At 43.7% G+C, this 25828-nt stretch overlaps 2 protein-coding genes across 2 annotated transcripts; one reads left to right on the plus strand and one right to left on the minus strand.

The window, feature by feature from the left end:
- The first annotated feature begins 1210 nt into the window (after positions 1-1210).
- On the plus strand, positions 1211-2503 carry tmem126a (transmembrane protein 126A). Its single transcript, XM_085370539.1, has 2 exons — positions 1211-1354; positions 1740-2503. Exon 2 carries the CDS (start codon positions 1783-1785, stop codon positions 2398-2400), a length of 618 nt encoding a protein of 205 aa, XP_085226665.1. The 5' UTR covers positions 1211-1354; positions 1740-1782; the 3' UTR covers positions 2401-2503.
- A 2507-nt stretch (positions 2504-5010) lies between these two features.
- LOC146638687 (ras-GEF domain-containing family member 1C-like) lies at positions 5011-25361 on the minus strand. Its single transcript, XM_085370550.1, has 14 exons — positions 25035-25361; positions 11754-11972; positions 11421-11543; positions 11106-11243; positions 10197-10412; positions 8856-8930; positions 7711-7809; positions 7135-7237; positions 6967-7046; positions 6780-6875; positions 6582-6677; positions 6371-6494; positions 5635-5707; positions 5011-5550 (listed from the first exon to the last, which is right to left on the minus strand). Exons 2-14 carry the CDS (start codon positions 11964-11966, stop codon positions 5526-5528), a joined length of 1461 nt encoding a protein of 486 aa, XP_085226676.1. The 5' UTR covers positions 11967-11972; positions 25035-25361; the 3' UTR covers positions 5011-5525.
- Positions 25362-25828: the final 467 nt, after the last annotated feature.

A 25828-nucleotide genomic window follows, 5' to 3' on the forward strand; every position in this document is an offset into this window, starting at 1 on the left:
AAGGCCGAGAAAGATGCCAAGCGGATTTATTTTACCAAGTGGATCATCATGGCCTTGCCATATTGGTCCATTTGATTGACCTTTATTATGATTATGTATTTATTTTATTTTCGGTTGCTACAAACATGACAGACATGACTGGGCGATAGGACATGGAGAAAGAATGAAAGAAAGAGAGGGAGAGAAAGAAAACCAGAGGGGAGAAGAGACGGTGAGAAAGGGGGGAAGGAAGAAAGAAAAACAAACAAAACGCCTGGATCACCTGTATGGAAAAAAAAAAAAACAGAAGAGAAAGCAAACAAAAAAAGAGCAACATAATAAAAACAGCACCATCACAATAAACTAGCTAGCAGTAGATAACAATAGATACTAAATATTAAACGATATTGTGCAGCACGCAAGATAGACAGCGCACAATGTGCTTTGAGGCAGCAGCCAAGAAAGGTGTAGTCCACGTCTGTGAACACCCGTGTGTACACCTGTGTGCATACCTGTGTGGATCAGCATGCTTGTATTCCAAAGGTTTCTCCATGTAACGATCTGCTAGGGAGTGTGGGGAGCCATAGCCCCGTCCCCTAGGGCATGAAGCAGGTATGGAGGAGATCCAGGCCCCAGATATCCAGAGGCCCCAGAGTACGAGGACCCGAGGAGGACCACTAAAAGGGGGGGAACCGTGCCACCCTCCTGGGAAGAGCTGAGTAGAGCCCCAAACGAGAGGTCACCCCGCAGCTACAGAGCAGAGGCCAGAGGGGGTTGCATTGGCGTGCCCGCGGGCTCCGCGCCCAGCGCCCAGCCCCAGTCCACCACACTGGACCACCAACACACCAACGTCTGAGGGCATCAGCCACCGGCAGGGAGTGTGGTGAGGGGAGATAGGCCTCTGTACTTTGGAGGGCCTGAGATGTACCCAGAGAGGTTGAGTCTAAGACCCAACCTGACATATAGACACAGATGAACAGGCGCACGCGGACACAAACGTGCATTCCCACCCCATATACACAACCAAATACTCGGCACTCACCCAACGTGTAGACAGACACAAATAGACACTGCACAGACAGTCACACTCCCCAAACATGTGTGGGTGGGTGTGGTAGAGCGGGAATAGGGAGGCAGCTGAGGATGGGGAGGGAAGAAAGGGAGGGCCAAGCGGCCCCTCCCTGGGGCCAGCTCCCCCGCTGACCCCAGTAGGCACCCCCACACTCTGGAACCCACCAGGGCAAGGGGGCCCAGGCCCATCCGGACCGGGGCCCGCAGCAGCAGCACCGCCCAGCCCCACAGAGTCCGGGGCAGCCCACCCGACTCCACCCCAGAGAAAACTGCACCCACCCCATCATCCAATCCAATGCTGAACGTAAGTATTACCACTCCGTTTTATTATTGTTTTTGTGCTTTTTCAAACATAATAAATAGATCCTCTTCGCTCCTCTCCGCACTCTGAGTGGAAATGAGCAGTATTACTGTTGTGTGTGTTATGGGAAAATACTTTCCCCATATGACAGGAATATTCTGGGACAGGGTTCTGGGACAAAAACATCCGAGTGAAAACACTGAACGTGATCGTTTATATGTTGAAATCCAAGCTCATTGTTTTGTCCTAGGCTCAACCCTGCCTGGCAGGTTGCGTTCAGGGCACAAATACTCACATCGGCGCTTTGAATTGTGGGTAAGACATGTCTGCGCCCTGTCTTGTTTCCTGAAAGCACCTTGCTTACAGTGAACATCTGAATTATCCAAAGGTTTTCTGGCTGTAAACCGGCTTGATTCCAACACGCTGTGAACATGTCGGAAAATCCTCAGAAGAAGAGCACCTCTGGAAATGGGCTGACAAAAGCGGTGATTGCTGAAATGCTGTTGCAGAACTTCGAGAGGTTGCCTGACATTGATCAGAAAGTCTTCAGCTACGGACCCTTGTATCTGGGGGGAAACGCCGGACTTGCGGGACTCATATCCAACAGCTTGTATCGCAGAGCTCTGAACGTCAGACAGGCGCCCATCACCTCCAGCCTGCCCATGGCCGTGCTGCCCTTCCTGACAACATGCGCCCTGTACAGCGCAACCGTGTCCAACCCGCTCCTGTCCGGTGACCTCAACTGTCCCATGTGCTCCATAATACGAGGTGCAGTTGTTGGTGTGATCGGTGGTGGGGTGTACCCCATCCTCCTGGCGTTACCTATGAATATTGGCCTTGCTTCTAGGTACAGTACAGCTCCGATGCCAGAGAAGGGCAATATGATCCGCTACTGTGTGGAGATCTCCAGACCGGTCTTGAGGAGGATGAGGGCAGTTTTAGTCCTCCAAGCCTTCTTCGGCACCTACCTGGGATCCAGGCACTATGAGACATATACCAAACTGGCCGCGATAACATTTGGCCCAGGTGGAGAAGAACTCAAAGACTAAATGCACTGAACTATAAATAAACACATTCATTTGCAATGATCTTGATCACTGTTTTACATGGTATATCCCAATGCCTGAGATTGTCATCGTGGAAATAAATGTATTTGACGTATCTGTTCTGAAATCTTTTCTGGTTCGCCAAGAATAGATAAATTGTTATGTTTGCACTACCCAATATATGTTCTTTAAAATTAGAGCTGAACCAGTTGAGTAGCTATTTAATTACTTAATTACGTGTGCAGATTTTCTATATGTCTCTCTTATTACACTTGAAAACATTGAGCTTTGTACGGCTCTGAGATGTTCTAATGATTCTACATTTAAACCACAAGACTAGTGGTGATCTGATAAACTCTGGTGGCACCATTTCTGGTTTACTACATTCTGGGCTTTCTATATTAGGTTCTATAAACCAGTGAATCAATGACGTAGTAGCGTATCTGTCTCACAACCCACCACAAAAAACAGGTTATTGCCTGTAACATGACAAATGTGACCTTGACCTAGAGTACAGTTTGGCTGAAGACTGATCGTGTGTAAATTTTATTAAATTGTGACCAATAGTGTAGAAGCATTGCTTGTGAGTCGTGGACAGACGGTTGCCTTGTCATGGCATAAGAATGGCACAAGTTCATCAATCCACTGACAAGAATGGCTAAAAATAAGTTTGCATATTAGCAGATACTTGTTAATCTATGACAGGCCATTATCAGCTTAGCGATGTATTATTCATGCTCACTTTCCTATTTTTAGTGGGTAGATACTGCTGCTCCATGAGTTTACAAAGTCAACTGTTACAGCCATGTTATGAGTGAATAGTACCCCTGTTTCTCTTTGAGATACCTTAACCACTAACATGCATATGCACGCAGTTAATAGAAAAATGTGATTTTCCTCTTAGACTAAATAAATCTGAAAGCCAAAATACACATTTTATCATTTTTAGTCACAGGAGTTCACCATTTAAAGTATGCAGTTCTCTTCCTTGTCAAACTAAACATTGACGTGTGGCTGCCTCAGAAATTTAGTAACGCAAAATGTAATTTTAAGTTTCATTTGAGGGTGAAATCTTGTAGGACATTTAGATTCTCAAGGCATTTAAGGTGCTTATTATAAACCAGAGCTAACTTTAATGGAGGCACAAACCTTGAGCTGTGGAGCAAACATAATCACAGATAAACATCAACTGCAAACAGACACCAGACCAAGCATGGTTTAGTTTTATTAAAGGCTTTAAAGGAACATGTCACAAATTTTGCAGTTACAGCCAAGAAGACTGAATGTGTTCCACCCATTTAACGGCACACTGCGATGCATGTGCAAGCAAAAATAAAATAAAATAAAAATGCAAAACTGGAGCAGACAGTCCAGTCACACCATTTAAAAAAAAAAAAGAAAAAAAAAAAAAGAAAACCCTAAAAAGTAATAGCAGATCTGATGACACCTAGACGATTGTCGTTGAAAGCACATATTCAGCACAGTCATCATTTAAAAAAAACAAAAACGTGTTTACCATGAGTGGCTGATTTGACATCGCATCTCAAGCTCGCTGGAATAAATTATCTGAGGAATGGGTTGCAGTGAAAGGAAGTTTATTGATGACAAATGAAGTGGGAGAATCAAAGTCAGACTGTTATAGAGAGGGAAAGGTGCTTCTTTAGAGAAAACACTGACATCAATTAATAAAAAGAAACAGATTTAGACCATTTACTAAAAAAAAAAAAAAAGCTTATTGTGTAATAGTCCCTCCCTCCCTCTCCCCTCCCCATACCCCCTCCCGCAAAATGGCTCTTGAATCACAGAACAAAAAATGAAGCCAAAAAAGGTGACAATCCCACAAAACGATTCAACAACACGTTTCAAGTCAAAGGAACCTGAATTGTTATGACAACCAGTGAATTGTATGGCACAAGTTTCCCTCTTTACTTTATATCAAGACAGAAGACCTCCTTTCATTATCGTCCTTCCACAAAATGTAACAAAGCATCCTCACCACAAAGTCTGTGTTGCAGTCTTCACAAGGTGGATACTCTAATGCCCCTTTAAGAACACCTGTCGTAGCATGCCGTTGGACTTCCTAACCAATAAAGGAACATTACAATAAAAATTATACATCTGTCAGCACAGAAATCTCCATAAATATATATCAGACAACTGAACATCAGTCAGAGAAAACTTCCTGTAGAGCAGAAAGATGAGGGGTAAATGTCACCTGTACACAATCTACACCTGGCCTGGCTCCACATGCAGCGACCAATTACTGTAGTTTTCTTGTGTAGTTGATGGCACAACACATTTAAAAGAAGTAAACACTTTTAAAACAAGTTGATCATCCCCACACGACACCTTCCCCAAAATGAAAAAGAATAAATAAAAATAAAAAATAGAGATGAACCATAAACAGGTTTCTCCGATCGACAGCGTGTAGCACAATACAGAGACGATATGAACAAACGCGTGATCGCACACAGTCAGAGGATATTTCGCAAAATGCTCAAGGCATGTTGTCTTCCATCTTCTCTGAAAACACACAGATGCCATTTCTTCAGTAAACCTATAAAACTTGACAGTTGAAATGGGCTAGCCAGCGCCCGTCACATTATTTTCGTGTTTCATTACAGTACATTACAAGTAAAGGAAAAAAAGAAGAACGTCAAATTTAAATACCTAGACAAGGCTTTGTAGCAAAGGGGAAGAGGGAAGAGAGAAGGAGGTGGGAGGAGCAAATACAAAAAAACCCCACAAACAGCATTAATAGGAATTCTTGTTTTAGAAAGTGGTTTTCCCTGTAACTGTACTCTCTAAAGTAGTAAACATCTTCACAGAGTAAACACACATCACACATGGAGAAGCATTGTCGCTCTCCAATATACTGTACCTCATCACCAACCTCCTGCAAACTGCAAAGGGATTTTGCTTCATAGCTTAATATAGTCACTTCACTTTTTAAAAAAAAATTTTTTTGTTTTTTTACACACTCCATGATGAATCCTGTTCATCGTGTTTCTCCCTTTTTTTCTTCATAGAAAAACATCAAAGTACCAGTTAGGTTCCTTCACAGTTCAGTTTAGTGCAAAGAGTCCACACGCTCCCTTGTTGGTGGCAGGTGAGCTGCCTTCGCTGCCTCATGTCTTTGCCAGGACGTTGGACCTGAAGGGAGCAAAGAGGTGAAAGGTTAATTAAGTAAAGCAGGTCTATTTAGACTTAAGCAGTTCCCATTTAATGTGTTCTCACCTGAGTGCTTTCCATCTGTCCTTCTCTACCTGATTCTCTGGACTCTCACTCTCATAGGAAGCAAGATAGAGCCCTAGGAATAATGAGAACAGATACATTTAAAAAAAAAAAAAGACACTGTGTGTCTTCAGGAATTTCAGAAAAGTCCAAAAGAGCTAAAACTACAATCTGTCTAAATTGATAAATTAGATGGCAGTTATTTGCAAACCTTTGCTTCCAACTAGGTAATCTATAGAACTGCCTTGCAATCAAAAGTGGCCTTCCAGAGATTGAAGGTGTTGTACGCTCAACCTCTGGGCAACCAGTTGGTCGCTGCAATTACTTGCAATCAATTTCCATCTGCAACAGTCACATGGAGGTTGCCGTCTTATTTTTAAATGGAGTTTGGCTGAGACATTAAAGAGTCTGCAGCTGTGAAGATGTTGGACACCGATGCTTTGAGCTAAACGGTAATGTCACCGTTGTAACGCTTGCCGATTACTATTAAAACAAATTACAGCCGAGGGTGATGAGAATGTTATTAGTTTTTAGTAATTAGGAAAAATGAATAATTTGACCCGACAGTGGCACTAAATGGAAAGTAAGCGGATTAGTCAAGTTATTCAAATTTGGCCTGAGGACAACTTGAAAATACAAGGCAACAAAGACTGTAAGATGTTCAGATCTTTCTGGAACAAAACAGTAGAGGCATCAAGCGAACTGGACTGTAAATGAAAACTATGTGACAGGTTCTCACCGTCCTCGCTGAAGATGGGAGCAGTGTGGAGGTAGTGTAGGATGGCCCTATCCTCCTCAAATGGACACTCTACTTGTTTCCATGTCATGAACTCGCCAACTTGCCTCGCCAACTCGACAAATTTCTAAATAAATAAATAAGCGAGTAACCATTTAATGGTTTAGGATGAGGTTAACGATGGAGGAGAGGCAGGGTTAGGAAACAGCCTCACCTCAAAGTTGACGTGGCCGTTGGGCAGCCGATTGGCACATCCTTCATTCAGGAAATAAATGTCCTTTATCAGCAGACTGAAGAAAGGAATCACAATCTGAGGAGAGAAAATGGGCAGGAAGGCAAAGTAAATAGTAAATACTGAACTGCAGCCAGCAGGTTTTTGGAGGAAATCAGTCAATGTGTTGCTGAGCCCCACCCTTTCTCTGTTACTGTTGGCAGTCTGAGAGCGGTGGGCGGCCCCCCTCAGGGCAGTCCTGTAGTTGTAAAAGTTTCCAGTCGGATCCATCTGATGCTGTCAAGAGTAAATGGCAACAAGCAAAAACGCCGTCAGCATCTAATTTTTACTGTCTTTTACTTCTTAGACAGTGAATAGCTGTGTTTACCTCAAGAATGAAGAACTTGGCAGTCTTAGCTTTGCTCCAAGTCTTCTTCAGCCGGGACACAGGACTCATGTTCATCCCAGCTGAGAAAGAAAATGTATATATATATATTTTTAACTATGAACACAAGATGGGAATCAATGCTCAGGGATTGTAAAATGAACAACTCACAAATAATTGCCATGAGGGAGTTGAAGTTTCCAATGTTGAAACACTCCCTGGCCACATCAATGAAGAACTCGATCACCTGGGCCCTCTGTTTCTTCTTCGCTGGCTGCAGCAGTGAGACAAAACACAAAACAAACCCCCCCCCCCAAATTTTTTTTTTAAAATTCTGACTTAATTTTTCATAGAGAATTTATCTCTACATATACAGATACAGGCAGAAATTTTGTCTGTGCAAGTGCAGTAACACAAAATGTCCATTAAGGGGCAGTAATGCCCTGTAAAAACTAAACCTTTATCTCCTGTCCACTTACTTAGGGGAATAAATTACTACTATGGTAGAATTCAGTTGAAAGTACTATTAAATAAAGAGAATCTATAAACTAAAAACATGCATATATGCTACAATGGTCACCCAGATATGTCCTGTAGTTACTGACATTTCCAGGTTTTCCCCATTCAGTCTGAAGTAGATCCCTGAGAGGTGTTTATAATCTTGTTCTGTTCCCAGTGTGCTTCCTAGTCTTTCTAATGTTTTGGAGGCTTCAATATGGCTGAAACTGAGTTGTGTTTTCCACTCACCATGCAGATCTCTGTCGCAACCAGGTAGCAAAGTCTGTTGAACCACCTCACGTAGGCTTCCAGGTTGGAGGTTTTTTTCTTCTGGTCACTGAAGCACGGCTGCTTAATAAGATGCGCGCGCGCACACACATACACACATACACACCACAAGTGAGTGCTACAATCGGGAATTCCACTATTAATTAGCTTCCCGTCTACAAGCTTGACCCCCTGTGTGAGCGCAAATAACAAAGACGGTGATCTTGGAGCAGAAATAACAGAACCAATTTAGAGCACAAAAAAAAGGAGAGAAAGGAGAAACTGAGTGAAGACAGGTTAAAGTGATGATAACTGAAAATGAAAGGAAATCAGTGAATGAGTGACAGCGATGGAACGGAGAGTGGAAGCATTCAGCGGTCATACATAGAGGGCACAGAAAGCACACTGTGTGTGCTTGCTGTAGTTTGCCATTTGTGACATTTACGCTCACTGACATTTGTTTGGATACGTACAAAATAACAATTTTAACCATAATGCAAAAATAAACAAATGCTGTGGTCTGACAGTAGACTGTAAGATCATAAAAATGGATCTAGTCTTTGGTTCTAAATGTGAAGCTAATGATAATAATAGTAACAGTGACATTTTTTAATAACAGCTTGTTTTTAAATAATCTGTGTTGCAGTCTTTACAAACTTCATCAGGAATTTGCGGCGATGTGTCAACCAAAGAAAATCAAAGGCATTTGACCACTTTGCAGCCAAAGCAAAGTGAGCAGGTCCTACTGTAAACAAACATTATTCAACTTTGGGGCAAGTGATTGAAGGGACTACCAGTGAGGAATATAACAGAGTAGTAAATACATAGAACGTTACCTAGGCAACCAATGCCCACTAGTGACCAGCTGTTATCTCCAAAGAAATATGAGACGAGTGATTTGCTTCCTGTTTGGATGCACCTTTATTGTTACCATAGTGGAACATGGCTTTGTACCATTTTGAAGAGAGCAAGATGGTGATGGTCAAATGCGGGACTCAAGTCCACAAATGAACGGATGCCATCTTCTATTTACAGTCTACAGCATTGACCTAAGTACAGACTCTGGCAAGCTTAGTGCAAAATTAGTTTTCTGATTAAATAGGACAGTGTATTAAAAAAAAGTTCACCTGTGTTCCATCTAGAGGGTCTTTCTGAACAAAAGCTTGGACAAACTCCTCCGGTCCGATACGACTCAAATGTTCCTGGAAAATACAAACACACAGTCATGAATCACTCATCCCTGCAGGACAATACATTCACTCTCATTCTTTTCCTAGACACGCCCCAACCATAACAATTACTAACCATAACAAATCTGACCTGAACTTTAAAACAACCTCAACATCGTACCAAGTCTTTCCTTGACAGCGGCAGCATATTTATGTTCCCACGACATGAGCATTACAAGTCCACTCGCATACACCGACGGGGGTAGCCCCATTAATAATTCTTTCATTTCAGTAATGGAAGGCAATCAATATGGACGAGTAATGACTGACTGAGGTGACTCACTGGAATCAGATTTCCTCACAGTGACACTTGAGACAATATTCACCTCTATTAAAAGACAGCTGTGCAGTCACATACATGGGCAAATCAAAATGAGTCATTAGCACCATCTCAACTGGTGACGCAACCCAAAACCAAAGCAGCGCTGCACACAAGTGTGCACACAGTGGCATAAAGCACAGCTGTGTAGTTCTTTAAATAAGTATCAACATGTTGCTAAAACATACAATAATATCCAGGCTGTGTGGTTGCTGCATGCCTCTCTATCTGCCCATCTCTGTTTCCTTTTGTATGCGTGCGTGTGAACGCATGTGAAGCTGTCAGGTCACATATATCCACTGCAGTTTTCCTCCCTTTTGTTTGAGGCCCCGGGCGCATCACTGACTTCAGGGGTGATGTCACCGCTCAGACAAGGGTACAAGCTTACTCAGACACTCTCACATGCACAGACAGAAACACAACCACCCCGAGATACACGTGTCCACATGAAGACGCACATGAGCAGACTGAAGGCACCGAGCATGCAATGTGAGGGACAGTGTACGGATCCTTTGTTCATGTGGGTTTCATCTCCTCATTCCCTTTGTTCTGCTGTCTGTGAAGGAAGTTAGCGCTGTAATAGCTGACAAGTAAGGTCAGGTTATCAAACACATGGCGTCAAAATCCAGCGAGTTATTTTGATGATTTATGTTCATCATCAATTCGTTCACTGCATTTCCATTGTTCTGTTAAAATCTTTATCACCCTCCAGTTCCCTCTCTCTTGATGTGATTTAATGTTTATGACCTTGACATGGGTGGACTTGATCTCCACCCATGCTTCACCATCCTCCGCCTTCATCTCTCCGCTGACATCCTTTCTACTTCTCCTCGTCCGCCCTCGTTATCATCTCTTACCCCTGACCTCTTTCTAACCCGCATCCCGCTCTCTCTTCCCCTCCCCCCCCTCCTCTTCCTTACCAGCTCCACGTGGGTGAGCTGTTGTGCCAGCGTGTAGGGGTCGTTGCAGATGGAGAGTATGTCCTTCTGGATGGGCGGAGGCTTGGTCTTGAAGGCCACCAGCTTGTCAGAGGAGGCGTTGAGGGAGACCTTGACAATGCTCTCTTCCCCCTGGCTCATCAGGGACAGCCTCTGGCTAAGTTTCTGCAGCACCTGGTTCAGGGTTTTCCAGTATGCCTTGAGAGAAGAGGAGAGCGACATGTTAAACATGTTATTGTGAGTTTCAGCAGTGCAAGCAGAGGTGTGCTGTGTGCCCTGCCTGGGAATGTTTGTTTTGGTGTTCCTCGCTCGACACGAGGGCTTCAAAGAGGACGTGAGGTCAGTCTGTTTCACAAGTGACCCAGAGCCACACCTCCCACATGTATGCACACACACCCGTAGTGCAGACAGCCAGCTTTAAATAGCAGCACATTCATCACCACCTGTCTTTCCTGCTTCCTTTCTATCCTCCCTACATTTCTCACTATGGTTCCACTCCCATACCTTTTCTTCGGCTCTCTGCGCCCTTGCATCCCAACCCTCTCCCCTTTTTCTCCATCCGTGTCCTTCCCTCTATTTTCCCCTCAAGACTGCAGATAGAGCCACTCCTCTAATATCCTTCCTTCCTCCCTCATGTAATGTAAGATTGTATAACAGTTAGGCTGTATGTGTTCACCCTACACTGACTCCCTCATCAACAGCCGCAGTGACAATAATTAAATCTAGCTCCCCATCAGACTATTTTTCACTGCAGATGCTTTTTATCCAGTGTTTTCTGTCCAGTTTTATTGGTTAATCTATCCTGTTTGAAAATTTACAGCCTTTCAAAACTGGAAAAAAAAATCTTAGGACATATTAAGTGAAGATGATTGGACTTGTTGGACATAATACCTCATCACATGGAGCTATCCTGTGGATGATGTCTTTGAGGTGTCCGACCATCTTTTCATCCCTGAAATCGGACGGGAATGTCTCTGTCCATTCTGTCAGCAGCTGCAGGATCTTGGGGCCAAACTTGCGAACTTTTGCCTGTTTTTAACGACGTGAGAAAGATTTACAACTGGCTTTATAACATAGCAAACAAAAATACCTGCATAGAGTGAAGGGAAAAACAGCGGTTTTTAAGATGCTTACATGCAGCAGATAAGTACGCCTGAATGCTTTTCATACGCCGGAATATGTATTTATGTGTGGTGCAGTGCTGACCGTATCGAGTGGGCTCTGATCCAGCTGCTGCTGTTTGATGCACATCTCACACACCCTGGCCAGCAGCTCCGGAGGAGGAATGAACAGACGAGCGCTCAGCAAGAAGGTAAACACATAGGCTTTCTGTCAAAGGACGTAAAAAGACATTCGCTAAGACACTCTCGCCACATCAATAAACACCACTGCAGCTTACTGTCATTAAAAGAAGCAGAGGAGCACTTGAAACATAGACATGTGGTTAATAATCTAATCGGCAACACTATAAAGTGAAATGGACTCTGAGGCTAATGGGAACATGATGAGCAGCAGTGACTGTAGCACATTTCATTTTACCTCGGGGTAGTAATCGGCAGTGGGCACCAGGTTCTGGATCAGGGTGTCCAGGGAGGCAGAAGTGATGGGCGGCCCATCGGAGAGGCAAGCCCCAGGCCCCGGCCCCGGGCCTTCCTGTGGGGCCTCCTCCTCCCCAGGCTCAGCACAGGCCAGATGAGGGCTGAAGCCACTGGGAGTGGTAAACATGGTGCCTGAGCACGCAGTCTGGGGCATTCCTGACTAGAATATAAACACAAACACACCAAATGAATGAAGTAGAGAGATGAAATTGGGATTTAGAAAAGTCATTCGTTTCATTTTCATAAAGGTCTCTGGTACAGCCATGTAAACAAGACAGTTTGTTTGTGTAATTCAAGGTTTGCACCATTTAATCTCATGTGTACATTCAAGGACACAGAAACACAAGCCCCGCCCTCTTACTTTCCAGTCCATCTCCAGGTCATCGCCTCTTCAGCGCTAGGTAACCAGTACAGCCGGTTTCTGCTGGTGCATCAGGCAGAAATGTTGCCACAAAAAACAGATTAAAATCTGTCTATACTGTGAAACGCTGAGAGATTCACCTGGCCCTGCGAAGCTTAATCATCATTACATAAACCAGTTTGCTTGTTTCCACTCACTCCAGTTGACCTGCTGGACCCAAACATTTTCTCTGTCTCTTTTAGATCCTCTGTCCATCCTCGTGATGTATCGCTTTCACTCTTATTTTCCAGTGCAAAGACTCTTATTTCCCCTCACTTGATGAGCGCCTGTCAATGGCAGATGATACAGAATACCTCTCCTAAACAACAAGCCCCGCCTACCACGCTGACAAGCCAGAGGTGAGAATGAAAACAGGTCACACAGTCACTGTGGAGGCTGATCATGTTGTCTCCACCACTGAAATGAATCCCTTTGCCTTTGTAAGGCTCTGGCTTACACATTTTAAAAATTCAACAGGCTCTTCCCCTCAGTGGACCAACACTGCAGCTCTAGTGGAAAGGAACGCTTAATGTGGTGTAAGCTAGAGCAGTGATACCATAATGTCACTCGCAGTACAAAAGAGCTCGTCTTCATCACCCAGCTTAAAAAAAGGCAGCCGTTAATAGTTAATTACATTTTATAGTTTCATCCAACTCTTCTGTGGGAGTAGCTCCTGTGCTCTCTGACAGCGACTAAAATGACCCGTAGCACCACATCCAACTCGAATACCTGCAGTCTCAAAGTTGCTTTGGTTTTACAAAAGATCTCTGCCTGCAGGACTCACAATAAAAGCAAAAAACCTGCACGCTGACACTGAAACCTCAAGCACAACAACATACCATACCAAACACTCTTCCTGTTGTCTATTGTCAGCTTGGCCTAAATATGCACCTGAACACATAGTAAAGTGTGTATGTATATGTGCGTACACATACATACACACACACACACAACAGTACTAACATAAAAGAAGTCCTTCGTAAACTGAATGAAAGACGGCATGTTCGTCCATATTAGTGATCGTCCTAAGACAGTGAAGGAAATGTCTTCGGCCATACTTTCATCCTCTGCTGACCTCTACAAGCCGCCCCGATAAATGAGTATCGTGGGTCCCCCTGGGTTGAAAGGCCAAACGCACGGTGCCATGCACAAATGCACAAATGTTTCAAGTTCCCTGTGTGAGTGGATCGGCTTTCCTTTGTCCTCCTTGTTCCCCTACATTTGGGCACTTACTTATGCACTTGTGCACACCTAGGCACAAACACACACAGACAGGCTCACAAAAGGCTGGGGGATGGGGAGTTCTGAGAAGCGTTTTACACCCAAAGCCACATTTCTTTTAATATATGTTGTGGTTAGAAAAGGCCGACATCTCGTCTGCGTATCAGTGGAGTGATCTTGGCTCTATGTGCAATCGGGGGTGTGTGTAACCAACCAAAACACTGTCCATCTGATTCAGACAAATCAGCCTAAATACTAAAGCTCTATAAATAACAGTGGGTGAAAAAACAGAGTTTAAAATTGTAGAGTTAGAGATTAAAGAGGATGAATGAATATTGTTTAAAAATGCTAAAAAAAATTGCCTTAAATTACATTTGACTTGTTTTTCACTCATAAAAGTTACTGGCTCTGTCTAGAAAAGACCGGGATGTCCTTGCAGTGACATCCCGCAGATTGGATTATAACATTGAGCCACAGAGAACAGGATAAAGGACTAAAGTACACGAGTGAAGCTTTATGGTTACTAAAGAAAACTTCCTTTATGTTAAGACTGACAGGAGGACAATATCTTCTTAGTTCAAGGTGACTAAATCTCACACAACTCTCTATGTCTCTGTGTTTGTATTTCTACATGTATAGCAGTGTCTGCGAGTTCTATACTACGTGCTCACACTGTCAATGATTCCCCATATCGCATGTGATAATCTCCCATCTCCGTATTTCTCCCCACTGCTTCCTCCTCAGCCTCCCGCTCCTCCCTCCAGCACTTCTCAGGCTCTGAGTCATTATTTCATCACAGCTCCTCATGTCTGTCAGTCGATACCTCACAGTTTCAGTCAGTCAGGTGGCTCATCTGCCAATGTGTACATTTTTTTAATGGACAAGCCGAAAGCAAAGTCTTTTCTGCGACAGTGAAAGTAACCCAAAAGGACTTTAGGGTTGAGGTAGTGATGTGTGAGTTCGAAGTAGTAGTGAAACCTGCAGGGGTGCAACTTTAAGTACTGACATAAAAGTGAAAGACAGACTATGTAACTTTTATGGCCAATTTAACTAAAAGAGACAACCGAGGAAAAGTAGGGCTTGCAGTGAAACAGCAGCAAGAGCAGAGACTGACTCAATAACGTCAGTAAGAGCAACAAATAATGAGGTTCGCTTTACATTAGCCAACAACCGGCACCGTCAGCTGTTTGTCACCTCATGCCATCCCAGTTAAACTTCCTCTAAAATGCCTTCCTGCTTGGAAACTCCAAGGGAAGACCACCTTACCTAACACAAAGTCTTATGACTAACAAACTGAAATACTTCCTTTAAAATGTCACTTCCCCCCCCAAAGCCATATTGCTTACACCGCTTTTTCTACAGTGTGAAGAAGTCATCCACAGCTGTACTCTGTGTATAACTTGTTTTCACAGCTCCTGCTACACTCAACCCCCTCTGCGCCTGTCACACTTTGTCAGCGCTGCATGAAAAAACACAATGAGAAACATGTAGCTAAGAACAGGTGAGTGTAGTGATGTGTGCTTTAATCCCCCCCCCCTTGAGATCTACGGTAGCCTTGCACTCAGTCTAGACAGCTGGGGGGTGTCATTGTTCTGTGCCCTTGCAGCCTGTGTGCATGTAGTTGTGTGATTTGGTTAGGCTGCTATCGTTGTCATCAGGAGATCTGCCTCCTTTGTTCCATTATGATTAACAGAGTGGCACGGTCTGCGGCCACACAATCTTCGACAACACCTCGGCTGTCAAGCAGCGCATGTGTTGATGAATCAAACGCATTCCTCACATAACCAGCCAGTTTAGCTGTCAAACTGCTTCTTTGTTGTTAATCCGCTGCCTTCCTACAACACTCTGTAAAACCCGTTTCACTAAAAACAAACAAAAAAAGAAGAGAACAGTCACACCTACTGTTCTTGTGTCTTCCTGCTTAGGTGAGTGGTGACAAAACTGTGCAAATATGTTCTTTCACAGAGGGGTTGATGGACGAGCAGCATCAGAGACCGGCCTACGTTCAGACTGAGGAGGGTTCTTCAAGAGAAAAAACAAGAGAAGTCTGTGCCATCAGTGGGTCAAGGGTCAAATGAGAAGCGGTGGGGTTATTTGATGGGGCAGAAGCAGCTTTGAGGTCCCTCTGCTTACTTATATTAGGGCAAACACTACCTCTGCTGCTTATGATTATTAGTCATCACCCAAGCAAGACAAGGAACTTGTCTATAGGTCAACACCCACACGCATATTAAAATAAACAGTCTGGATCTTTTGACACTTAAATAAAAGCGGGATGCTCAACTATACAAACACATCGACGTCTGAGCAAAAATTTATCTTTTCCTTTCAATACAGAAACAAATCTTAACACTTTTCAATATTTTCCTCTGACGTTAGCTAACTGATTGTACAAAGTCCTAAGCAACATTTTTATCTCAGCCTAACAATATTCTTCCAGACACTTGAATATGTTCCAGGTAAGTGTTTTCAAAGCTGATTTCATGTCCTTGACCAGTGGCGATTCTACAGGCTGTTGTGGCCCAAGGCTAAAATTCACAGGGGGCCCCCCCTCACGATTATGTGATAATTTTAAATATGTCCAGAGCGCAACATGCTAAGCAAACAAAAGAAATAACTTGATGCTAGTGTCTCTCCTCTAAATCTGAGGCTAGATTAACATTATTCCTTCTGTACCATTACATTTAAACATTTTCACTCCAAAAAGGAGAGCTTTTCTTCATTTTCACTGATTATCTTTCATCGTTACCAATAGGCTTGCTTAAACAGTATAATTCATGCCAGATACAAGTGAGTGGAGTCAGGTGAGGACCTATTATGGCATTGCTGTAGTTTAAAGTGTTTTGGCTCTCTAGGGCATCCCACTGGCTTGGAGGGCAGAGCAGTTGTCTGGTGGCAAGTTGTGCCTCTATCTGCTACGGCAAATACAAAAATGTCATTATGTTTAGCATATTTTTAGTAAAACCAACCCTTCACCATGTGATCCAGCCGCCAAACCCTTTTTTGCAGTTTTACACTGATACATATTATTCTTAAGCCGTTGAACTGTTTGCACACGCAGCCTTTGCAAAAGAATTCTAAGAAACTTTCCCACGCTTTATTTTCAACTTTTTATTCTATCCTTTTACTACTTGGTACTAGTTTCAAAGTTGAATTTAAGTGGTTTGCACCTCATTGCATTTTATTTTTAGTTACATTTCATGCAGCATTCAAATTGCAGTTAAGCACATCTTTGATTTTTGGGCCCCTTATATCTATAACACACTGCACCGATACTGAGAAATGCGACGAAGAAAGACGGAAATGATTACATGATATAAAGCTATTCTTAGACAAGCGGCACATCATCTGAAAGCAAGCACATCAAGTATCCGGCATGGGTGCTACAGCAACGTTTTGTTTTGCTTCTGTCATTGCTTCGTGGTTTCAGAGATCACAGCTGAAGGAAAGTCGAATGAATATATAACAAAAAGTGCTTCCCCTTTTTCGCTCAAGATGCTGATACCAATCCAAATGAAGTTTGCAAACAGTCTTGGCTCTATCAGTGCCAATCTCATCCTCTGCAGGCTTCCTCCTCACCAACTAATTTCGGACCCACATGTTAACTCCTTTAACACAGAAAGCTTCAACACTTCATCTATTTTGGGATAGTGCTCTAAAAAAGCAGATACTTGCGTATTTTTGGGACTGACACTGTTTTGTGCTCCTCCGAGTATTAAAGCTCTGGCCTGAATTTTCTACCAAATTCTTTGAAAGCTGAAATGATGAGTATTCTCAGGATGGCACAGGCTTAAAAGTGAGTAAACACCTCTTTGTCATGCAGCCTCTCACTTCCCTTCCCCTTGCACATGTCCCCTATTTTACTCCCCTCCTCCTTTATCTCCCGCTCCACGCCCCAGATTCTAATGCTCCCAGTCGGGACGCCTGTACAGATGGCCCTGCAGCAGCCTGCTCTCCCAGTGGGAGCTCCTGGCATGGGAGGCTTTTTTGGCCCGCTGCCTCTGCCATCATCCCCAGTCGCTACAGGAGTCCAAGAATAAGTGTACTGGCGTCCAGGCCGAATGTCGAGGTACACAGACTGAGCCAAACTGGCTGCTGAGCTGCACAGCAACCTCCTGGCACAGCTGACAATAGAGAGACCGCAAAATACCACACATGTCACTACACACGCTGCAACAAAACCAGACCAGCGCACTATTGTTGGGTAATGGTGGGTGTGCATATTTGAGGAGCTGAACACAATCGAGTACATTGTATCTTAAGAAAACATATCCATGCACACTTGCACCCACGTAGCGGCCAAGCTCAGGATCGAGTTACAGTGAAGGCATTCAGGTTATACACCCATTCATCTGTCTTTTTTTTCCTTTGATAAAAGCCTGACTGGGATTGAAAAAAAAAAAAAAAAAAAAAAAAAAAAAATCACAGTCAGGGCTCAACAGGAACACACTCCCCAAAGCCCTTTCAGTGGAATTCCCCTTAAGTGTCTAAGTGGAGTGACACTAATATTCTGGCACCTGTTCCACACCCACCATCAGTCCCACTGACGCTTACTGGGAAATCTCTTTAATGAAAACAGCTTGTGCGTGTGTTCTCATCCTCATTCCCGAGCGAGTTCGGACACAGCTGCTTCCACGCAAGTGTTGGAGTTTCTGTTTGCGTACGTGCTCACAAGAGTCCGAGACAGTCAACGTCCATCCAAGTCCAAGTGAAGTCATTCACTCACTATGAAAACAACGATCCGTCTTACTGTCCTCCAAGAAGTGCTGCTAAACCTATAGCACGAGAAGAACTGCAGACAACTGATCTCTAAAGTCAAACTGTCACCTTTGTAAAATTTACATTTAGATGGAATCAAGTTCATCACTGCAAAAAAAAACATTAACTGTGAGGGGTGAAAAAAAAAAACCCAAAACCCTCCAAATTTAAAGGTTGAGCACCATTATCACAGACTCCACTTTCAAACCACTTCACGCGTGCACGAAGCGCACTTCTGGATCCATCTCCCTGGTTTGTTGAAGATAAAAATAGTGTATTAAAATAAGCTAAATGTCTCTGACATGATGGGCCCGGTCAATCTATCATATTATGTAGAGATAATTGGAGTTGAGCACAGATTGGCTCTTAGTGAGCACATAGCACATGGCTGAGTTGTGAGTGCCCTAAATCTGTCACTCACAACGGTCACAATGCCTTAAAAAACAGCCATGTGTTAGTCATAATATGTCAATTTGCAGCCACCATTCATGCAATGTACTTTTGCGGAGAATCAGACAAGAGTGATTTTGTCTCTGTCCTACACAGGCACAATTTCGCCTCAAGTGCTACTTATGAGAAATTACCAGCTCACCAAGTAAATGGAAGGAAATAGCACAGAAAACCAGCGCAGGGCGATTGAAAGCATCCAGACAGAAAATCTGAATTAAACAATGCCAATGCGCAGCAACCTAAATAGGCCGCTAAGCACGTTTTAAAATTAGTCTGCCAGTGGAAACACTCACTCAGCATTGTATTACTCTCAATCAAACCTGCACAATAACCACCGTGAGGTAATGAGCGAAATAGTAACAGATGCAAATCTAATAAGCACACCTTGATAATTTCATCACGGCCGTCGCCTTTGCCGTTTAAGTACATCTATCAGCTCATTACAACCAGTACAGGCAGAGGCTGCACTGTGTATCACTGCTGATGTATGATGATCTCAAAGCGTACTAATTAGCATTTGGTGATTTCACGGGGGTGGTCTGTTCACCGCTCATGCTTCATGTATTTTGATATGGTTACACACGGGCAACACCAAAATACAAGACTCATTAATTCACAGTTAGTTTCATTTTTGCTATTTGCACCCAACATTTCATATCTCTGTATGTCATTTTGCATCTTAACGGACTCTCAGGCAGAACTGAATCACACACCGTGCACAAATAAATCACTTTGCAGTCACACCTTCTGCTTTCTCTTTTCATTGTTACGGGCGGTTCTACAAATTACACTATACAAACACTGGGGGCGGCTTTGGCTCAGTTTGTAGAGCAGGCTGTCCACTAATCACAGAGTGCTGGCAGCTCAATCCCTGGCCTCTCCATGTGTCAAAGTGTCCTTGGGCAAGACACTGAACCCCAAATGTTTCTCTATGGCAGGAAAACACCTTGCACAGCAGATTCAATTGTGTGCGAATCCATAACTGAAAAAAAGAAAGAAGAAAAAGAACAACACACACACACACACACAAACAAACACCGTAAAGCACTAAGTAGAATAGCTATAGGCCAAAAGATTCTATATCTACCACTGTATGCCAGCACAGCAGTCTGAGCTGGAAAGATTAGTGGAATTTCCCTCAGGCAACATATTTTGAACCGTGCATTAAAGCCACGGTTTCTAGCTTTTCTCTTTACTACCCTCTTCAGGTGCACTGTAGTGCTCAACTGTTATCAAAGCACAATGTGCTTGGTAGGGCTGCGCCATATCATGTCGTCCAGGATAATAGCTGCATCTCATATTGTGATATCATTGCCATAGCAACGCTTTGCATTTATGTTCCCTTGTGCAAAACAATGAGAGACTCATGTCTGAGAGTGAGAGGCGCGTGTAAGCCAATTTAGTACCTACAAGCTACCTCAGCAACCCTCAAACACAGCACTTTTTAAAATATGCAAGAAAATCTTTACTGCTAAAGGATGAAACAACAAGAGTGTTTTATCGTTTGAGGCCCAAAAAAACCCCCCCAAAACAAAACAAAACCCCCACAACATCTAGTAAAACCAGACTGCAAAGCAAGAAATGCTAGAAGCTGTTCATGTGGAACTCAAACCCAAAGAAATGACTCCATCGAGCACCAAACTACAGGACTAATATTATCAGTACCAATACAGACATCGCAAATTTTCAACACATTTCAGTGACCATCAATTCACTCAATTACTCTCCACAATAAATAATTAACACAAAATAAGAAACATTTCAGCTTTTCGTGCATTTTGAAACTGTTTTTTTTTTTTTGGGTTGACATCATTGTTTAAATAATAATAATAATGCATACTTTGATCCCCGTGGGGAAATTACTGCCCGGGGAGCAGTGTGTAGGGACGGTACCTTGCTCAGGGGTATCGCAGGGTAGCCGTTCAGTGGATTCGAACCCCCGACCTTCCGATCATGGGGCGACCATGTTACCTACTGAGCTATCCCTGCCCCAAATGTGCTATAGGCTATAAATAAACTGGCTATAAATAAACTGAAACCAGGTATCGATATTATTATATTATAGTATCGATCCTATACCAATACCAACATAGGTATCAATACTATCGACATTTGGGTCGATGTGCCCACCTTTACTCCATATAACAGGAAGAGTAAATGGTGAATGGAAAGAACTGAGCTGAAAAAGCTCAACCCAAGCTACGAGACTGCAGGTAGAAAATATTTATCAGTAGGTTTAGTTATTGTCAAACTGAAATGTTGAGCAGCTATTTTATACATTTACTGAAATTTTGAAATATTGCTGCAGTCTCTAATTTAGGATAGAGTTCATCAATGACAGTAGGTCACTGGAACAAAAGGATAGAAACTTATAGTTATAAATAGGGATGGGTACCGGGTTCTGTCATAAACGGTAGTAACCAGACCGAAAAGCAGCGCACATTTCGGTGCTTTGTTTTTCCTGAGCTGTGACACACTTTAGATTCTAGCCAATCATTTTACGTTTCCGAGGATAGTAGGCGGGTCCAGGTACGTACGTTCTTTTCGAGCAGAGCTACAGATTAAAAATGCCCAAGGCGAAGCGGTCAAAAGTCTGGCACTTCACAGCAAAATATGCAAACTTAGCCGCCTGCAACAAGTGCTTTAAGCTGATACTGTGATACTGTCAAAGGAGGAAACACCTTGAATCCGATGAAACACCTGGCGACGCATAGTGTTTTTTTATAAGCCGAGAAATGCGCCGTATTTGATAGGTTGCTGCGAGACCTCACACCGTGCACATCTACTGCGGGTGTGGTGCCTGTTATCGGACCCGGAGTTAGCAACATCCCCCAAAAACCCGAAGATTAGAGTCCTGGCCCCTAGCCCTGCCAGTGTAGCAGAAATGATGACGGATGATGATGATGGCAGCAGCAGCAGCCGTTCTTCTCTGCGTGAGTAGCTTAATGTTGTTTGTGTGTAATTTACGTTGAGTAGGCTAACCACGTTATTACATTAATGCATGTAAGGTGAACTAGCAAACATCATCATAGCTACATGCGGCTGTCTTCTTGTTTGATGGCAGATGCTCCCTTCACCCTGGCCAAAAAGCCTAAAACGACCAAAGAAAAAGTGGAAAATAGTTATACATGAGAGGTTTTTGGACAAAGTTTGTGTTTTTTCCATTGATTAAGCACTGCTTCCAGCCAAGAGGGATGCCATATATTCCCCATAGCTGCAGAAAAGGCTAACATTGTTATATTTTTACAAAAAACAGCTGAACATGAGAGGTTTTTGGACCAATTTTGTGTTCTCCATTCTTTAAGCACCGGTTTGAGCACTGTTTAAGCACCGGCAGTTTCAGAAGTACCGGTTTGGCACCGGTATCGGATAAAACCTAAACGATACCCATCCCTAGTTATAAATGCTGCTGCCTTCAAGATGCAAGCATAAATAACACATATCAATATCAGACAGTACTTATAAGAACACACACACTCTTGATTTAATAGCAAAGTTTAATGTGAGCTTTATCTGAATTTTGCGACACACCTGCCACCTCTTAGGTGAGCAGAAGCTTGGCGGTCACCGCTTTTTGCCTTAGATCCTATATCTGATGGAGCAATCACCGTGCTCACTGTTTATCGAACACAACAGGCATCTAATCATATCTCATTGCTTTTTTGACCCTGTCAAATCCTCTATGATTGACCATCAATACTGTCCTTATGACAGCATGAAGGCCATGTAGAGGCAGCTAATACAGCTCAGAGCGTTTCCATGGAGTCAAGGCTCCTGTTGGGAGGTAATTAGATGCCTGTTGTATCTCCACTGTGACACAACCCCCCTTCTCGCACCCCTTTATTCCATCGAAATCCCGTGTTTGTACTCGCGCTCACTCTCTGGTGACAGAGCGGGCAGTTCTGAGTGACTCCACATGTGAACTCCATCTGCCACGAGCTGTCAACACGATCAGTCTCATCACCTCAGAGTCAGCGGCAGGGCTGCTGCGTCGCCAAAGGACATCCCAAGAGCTGTCAGGTACACAGGCCGTCATAATGTAATGTCCCTTTGTCAGTCGAGTACGTCCTGACTATGTAAGGTGTGGAAAAAACAAACATTCGAATTCTTGACACTACACCACTAGCAATGTGAAATGGGGGAGATTTGCAAACACTTAGCAAGAACATTGTGTGAGTGTTAGTCAAAGTAGCAGTGAAAATAACCGGCTGTGTTTCATCTTTCTACAGTGCCTGTTTTTTTGGACCATCATAACTCGTTTCATAATTTTTTGTATAATATGAACATAACAAACTTAGTAATACAATTAATTTAAATTCATCTTGGCTTAAGATGAAAAAAGGTTAAAGAAAAGATTTTAACTGATTGATCATCCAGCCATCCATGCAAGTGCTACAGGAGCACGCAGCCAATCCCACTGTAAATAACTCAGCACCCATTTAATAAAAAATGAATACATGAAGAAGTCTGAGTATTTTATTACTGCTTAAGTATTGGCAGTCAGATGGAGCAGGTTTCTGTTTGCATTGCTCCATCACAGGACAGTAGTGGAATTCCATCATACCAGTATAGTACAGCACTTCACACAGGCACACACACAAATCCCCTTCCCCCACACAAACACAGCCATAAACCTTGCGGTGGTGATAAAGCTGTCATTGCTACCAGACTAACAGCGACTGCGTTTACCTCCCCATTGACCTGCTACCAGAGAAACCCTGCTTTTCCCTTTGCTGTCTCTCTCTACACCTATACACAGACCTCACTGTCTGAGAATTTGTCTCTTTCAGTCTCACATTAGACCAAACGATGCCCTCATTAGCAGCACACCTGTTATCCTCTGCAGGCTCGGCCTGAATTGGAGGGAACACAAGCTTTAATCTATGTAACCGGTGACTTCTGCCAGACCCCTGCTCCAGTGACTTATATCTCTACATCTCCCCCATGTAATGCACAGCAAGGGCAAGCTCTCAGTTCAATTAAAATAAATAAATAAATAAATAAAAACACATTCTGACTGAGGGCAGCAGGCCTATATATGGGCAAAGCAGAGACAAGGTCAGCTGCATTGGTAAACCCACAGAGGAGATGGAACAAAGAGCTGAGTGGAGGCCCTGATCACAGAGAGCAAAGGCAAAGGGTGTAAATGATGCTGCGGGACTAAAAATCATAATGCACCCTTTATCCAAAATGGATGACATGCTAGACGGCAGAGAAGCAATGAACTGAAGCACTGGTTCAGCAAACATGGCACACAAACGCAAACAGTGCCAGTGAGGGTGAAAGTGAGGAAAACACGTTTCAGTGGGACTGAGTGATAAACAGAGGAAGGGCAAAGCAGAGCATGTGACAAAAGAGAGGAGACAGAGTCTGCTGGTGCCTCCTGAAAGTCCACACAGAGAAGGTATGGTCACAAAATCTCCCCCCTCACCCCCTAGATTATGGTGTTTCCCTCCTACTGGGGGACTAGGAGATGCAGTCTGGCTGCTGAGACTTGGATGAGAGACACATCAAAGTGTGGTGCTGAATTGCAAAACTGGCTCACCCACCTGACTGGTTAGTCGACAGAACCGGTTTTACTCTCATCCCCTTTTGCATTGAGTTGCTGAGAGACCGACAACAAACCCTTCTGGTTTGTACTTGGTTAGCTGTGCGAGCTGCTGCATCATCCCTTGGGTGTCAAGTCTACTTACCACCTACTGGATGCTCATTTTCCTTTCCCCTTTCATTCCAAGGAGAACAGAGTAAATGTCAACAGTGCCGCCACCACCACACCCGTTTACTCCCTCTCCTACACCCCTCCCTCCAAGGCACTTTTTAAGGGTGTATTTTGTCTGAGAATAATCAGCAGCAAGTTTACACAGTTAATAACTGCATGTTAACTAAACCCAGTCCATCAGCACACCGTGACATTTTTCACTTATGAGCGGATGCTGTCTTTGTTTCCAATACCACATTATCACATTATCACCTGCCCGCACGCATTCTCGCTCATGAACGTGTCAAAGACAGAAGACGCAGTGACAGCGCTCTATTAAAATAGAAAAAGATAGAGCCGGATCCTTTCACGCCTTTAAACAGACGAGCACGCCGCTGACTCACGGCACACATCTGCGATGTTTCCATCGTAGTAAAGTGATGCAAGCGACGCTGCCGTACCTCTACAGCGATAAGGGATCGTGATGTCATCGCTGCCTCTAGTTGAACTTCTTATCATGACGACACAGTGTCCTCGTAGGCAATCTGTCCGATTACAACGCGCGCGCGCGCACACACACATATATACACACACACACCTACCCGTACGCACACACGCTGGCGCGAGCGCAGGCTGTGGGCGTGAGCGCAATTTCAATATTTCAGAGTGATAATATTGTAATTGTTGCCACTCACCAGCACTACACTTTGATCCTCATCTTTGATCCGACTTGTATCCGATGTCAAATCGATATAAGCTCCGGTGCCGGTTATTCCCAAATTAATCAGGGTTTAGAAGCAGCTGGGCATCAGCTGGGAGAAGTGAAGCCGGACTCCAGAGGCACACCGCCTGGTTGCAGTTAAGTACAGTGTTTACAGTTGCTTGTTAAATGTCCCGCACAGGCTCGTACCGGTGTGCAGCGGACACAAACGCAAGGTTGGGCCGTTAAAAAGAGCGTCCCTGAAGGCGTGGCGACTGTCCTGTCCTGCGCCACGGAGACTCGGCGGACTGCACAGTTACATCCACACGTCCTCGGAGCGAGTGATCAGCCAGAGAGGAGAGTAACTCCTACTACTCACCGGTCAGGCAGCGTATAATAAGGCTTCCGTGTTCGACTCTTTCAAAATAAGATGATCCACGAGTACTGCGGGAATTCTCGAGAAGCCCGAATAATAAGAAGGGTTAAAAGCCACATGTTCATCGAGTACAATTGAAAAGTTAGTTAGCAATAATGATTCAGGGCGCGTTTAAAATGTCATTTAAGTCAAAGTTGAAAGTCAAACACAAAATAAAGGCTCTATGAGGATCCTGTATTTTGTGATGCTCTAGCCCCCCCCCCCCCCCCTAGCTTTGGCGCATATCAATCAATCAATCAATCAATAAAATAAACATTGAATCATATCTAAAAAAGTCACTTTTGTAACAGCGTTGAACTTTATCTTGCCAGCGTTTCTCAACGTATTAAGCTTTTATTTTGAAAGCAGAAATA

Source organism: Diplotaxodon limnothrissa, linkage group LG2, assembly GCF_057381915.1.
Source record: "Diplotaxodon limnothrissa isolate DT_005_m linkage group LG2, D_limnothrissa_male_GT1.1, whole genome shotgun sequence".
Taxonomy (NCBI): domain Eukaryota; kingdom Metazoa; phylum Chordata; class Actinopteri; order Cichliformes; family Cichlidae; genus Diplotaxodon; species Diplotaxodon limnothrissa.

Bases quoted from the DNA above. Each gene is read 5' to 3' on its own strand.
- tmem126a (XM_085370539.1), top strand. From the start codon at position 1,783: ATGTCGGAAAATCCTCAGAAGAAGAGCACCTCTGGAAATGGGCTGACA.
- LOC146638687 (XM_085370550.1), bottom strand. From the start codon at position 11,966: ATGCCCCAGACTGCGTGCTCAGGCACCATGTTTACCACTCCCAGTGGC. The intron at 7,047-7,134 runs GTGAGTTGTTCA...TTTCTTTCTCAG, and splicing joins CTCCCTCATGGCAATTATTT to CTGGGATGAACATGAGTCCT. The intron at 5,551-5,634 runs GTGAGAACACAT...TGCTCCCTTCAG, and splicing joins GACAGATGGAAAGCACTCAG to GTCCAACGTCCTGGCAAAGA.